Below are 2389 nucleotides of genomic sequence, written 5' to 3' on the forward strand. Positions count from 1 at the left end.
CTAATTCCAATACTGCCCCTCATCTTAATTACCCTTCCAACTTCTACTTGCTTGATATAACTCAGATTCCCTCACTTCCCTACTACTTCCACTTCCTCTCATTTCCCTTCGCTACCCTTACAACTCCTCTCCTCATTTCTTCTTACTTTCCCTGTATTTTCTTTCCAACAACCCTTCTCATTTCTTTTATTCTATATATGCTCCCTTCCATCACTTTCTCTTTCCTAATTAACATTACTTTGCATCTCCTAACTTCCCTCTACGATCACTTCTCCTACATCATGTCTTCTCATTTTCCCTAATTTCCTTTTCTTGATATTTTCTCACTTCCCCTGCATACCTTCCTCTCATATCCTCTAAAGTCTCCTACTTTCCTTTCTCTCAGTTCTCCTGCAACCCCTGTTCTCATTTCCCCTTACTTCCCTTATATTTCCTTTTCTACACCCAGTCCCGTCACTTCTCTCTCTCTCTCTCTCTCTCTCTATACAAGACCCCTCCATTCACTTCCCTGAAACTCAATTACTGTACTTCTCATCCCCTTATTTACCCCTTTTATGAATTCTCCTACATCTCCTCTTCTGATTTCCTCTCATTTCCTCCAATTGCCATTTCCAAATTTCCCCTAAATACCTTCATCTCAATTCCCTTAACCTCTACTTTCCTTTCCATCGATTCTCCTATAACCCCTTGTCACATTTCCCCTTATTCTAATTCTTGCCCTCCCTTCACTTTCCTTCATTCCTTCTTCGCCTCTCTGCACTTTTCCTAATTTCCTCTGCAACACTATCGATAAATAGAACTACCTATAAAACTCGAAAAAGTAACTGCACTTTCAGTAAGCGCCACTGAAATTTCAGTAACATTTTTTCCTACAACACTAATGAAATATGCTTAGAAATTTCAGGGAGTAATCACTGATTCTCAGTAAAATTTCTCTGATTCAAATAGCTTGAAGTACGTGATTGATTTTCAGTTAAATGTAACTGATTCTCAGTAAAGTTTAACTGAATCTAATTAAGAAAGTAGGTTGCTTTCTAAAATTTAAAATTTAAACGTAATCTATTTTGTCAGGAATCATTTCATGCAAAATAAGCATGAAAACGATTCACCATCACAAAAACAGATTTCCCAACTCTTACTTTTCGGCTCATTAGAGACAAAAATAACCAAAAGAAAAACGAGGGAGAGAAAGGGAAAAAAGTCAACCAAAACCAACCTGTCACCTTTGCCTTTCTCCGTCCTCTTTATAATATTAGAGAACCCACATGTTTCATTTTTCTTTTAGTTATTTTTGTCTCTAATGAGCCGAAAAGTGAAATAGTTAGGAAATCTGTTTTTTAATGGCGATTATTTTCCATTCTTATTTTGCATAAAATAATAAAATTATAATTTTTTTTATTAACGCTTTCTGCGCAGAGATAATGAATTTCTGCGTAACCAAGCTGCCTTTCGCGAACCACCAACGGTTTGCGAACATCTGTGACCTTTACCCAGGCCACGAGAACTCTTTCCAACAGATGTTTTGCCGCGTAATTCATGGTGTTTATGTACGGCATTAACTATCCAGTTAACCTTTGGGTCATTTTGAATTGCCTTATGTGCTCGGTCAACAAAAATGACTTCGAAATATTTATAAGAAGAGTCCTGAGCAACCCAGTAGCTGTTCAAAACCCTAAGACCGCCGCAACGACGATCAACTCGTTCCTCTGAAACCGACTGCAACTTTCTGGTTGGCTTTAGTTGGTTAATTCCATGACTTTTGGGTTTTCCGTATGTTGCACCCTTGGGAACTGGACGTTTACGACCACCGCGACGTACGCGGATTCTGAAGATTACGAAACCTTGTTTGGCTTTGTATCCCAGACGACGGGCTTTGTTGGGGCGGGAAGGTCGGGGTACACGGTACATTTTGGTCATCTGGCGATACTGCCAGCATCTGATACGCAACAAGAAACGAAGCACATCGCTCTGCTTCTTGCGTTACAATTCTTGCATATATTTATATGCTCCCATTTTCAATTACTTCACAGCACAACATAGGCAAAATACGCGAAAAGAAAGCTAATAAAACTATAATAATAAATAATAAGTTGAAGTCTAATAGGTATAAAAAATAATAAGTATAAGAAGTTTAATAAATAATCAAAACAAATTTCCTGATAAAATAGATTACTTTTCAATCTTAAATAACAAATTTTAAATAGAGACACTAAAATCATGTTTCGTTTCAATCTGCAGGGTTTGCTTATGAATATTTGAAGAGATCCTTTAATTGGTTTCGAAATAATTTACCTAAATTTGTTAAAGGATATCTTTTTATTCAAATTCTTGAAAACAGAATGAATTTTAATATTATCAATTTTAGAAAGGCATTAATTTTTTGTATTAT

At 36.5% G+C, this 2389-nt stretch overlaps 1 protein-coding gene across 1 annotated transcript; it reads right to left on the bottom strand.

The window, feature by feature from the left end:
* Positions 1-1398: 1398 nt before the first annotated feature.
* LOC117179722 (60S ribosomal protein L15) lies at positions 1399-2013 on the bottom strand. Its single transcript, XM_033371764.1, is given in 1 exon segment — positions 1399-2013. A coding segment is annotated over 1 exon segment (615 nt).
* Positions 2014-2389: the final 376 nt, after the last annotated feature.

The sequence above is a fragment of the Belonocnema kinseyi genome, chromosome 9 (genome assembly GCF_010883055.1).
Source record: "Belonocnema kinseyi isolate 2016_QV_RU_SX_M_011 chromosome 9, B_treatae_v1, whole genome shotgun sequence".
In the NCBI taxonomy this organism is placed as follows: domain Eukaryota; kingdom Metazoa; phylum Arthropoda; class Insecta; order Hymenoptera; family Cynipidae; genus Belonocnema; species Belonocnema kinseyi.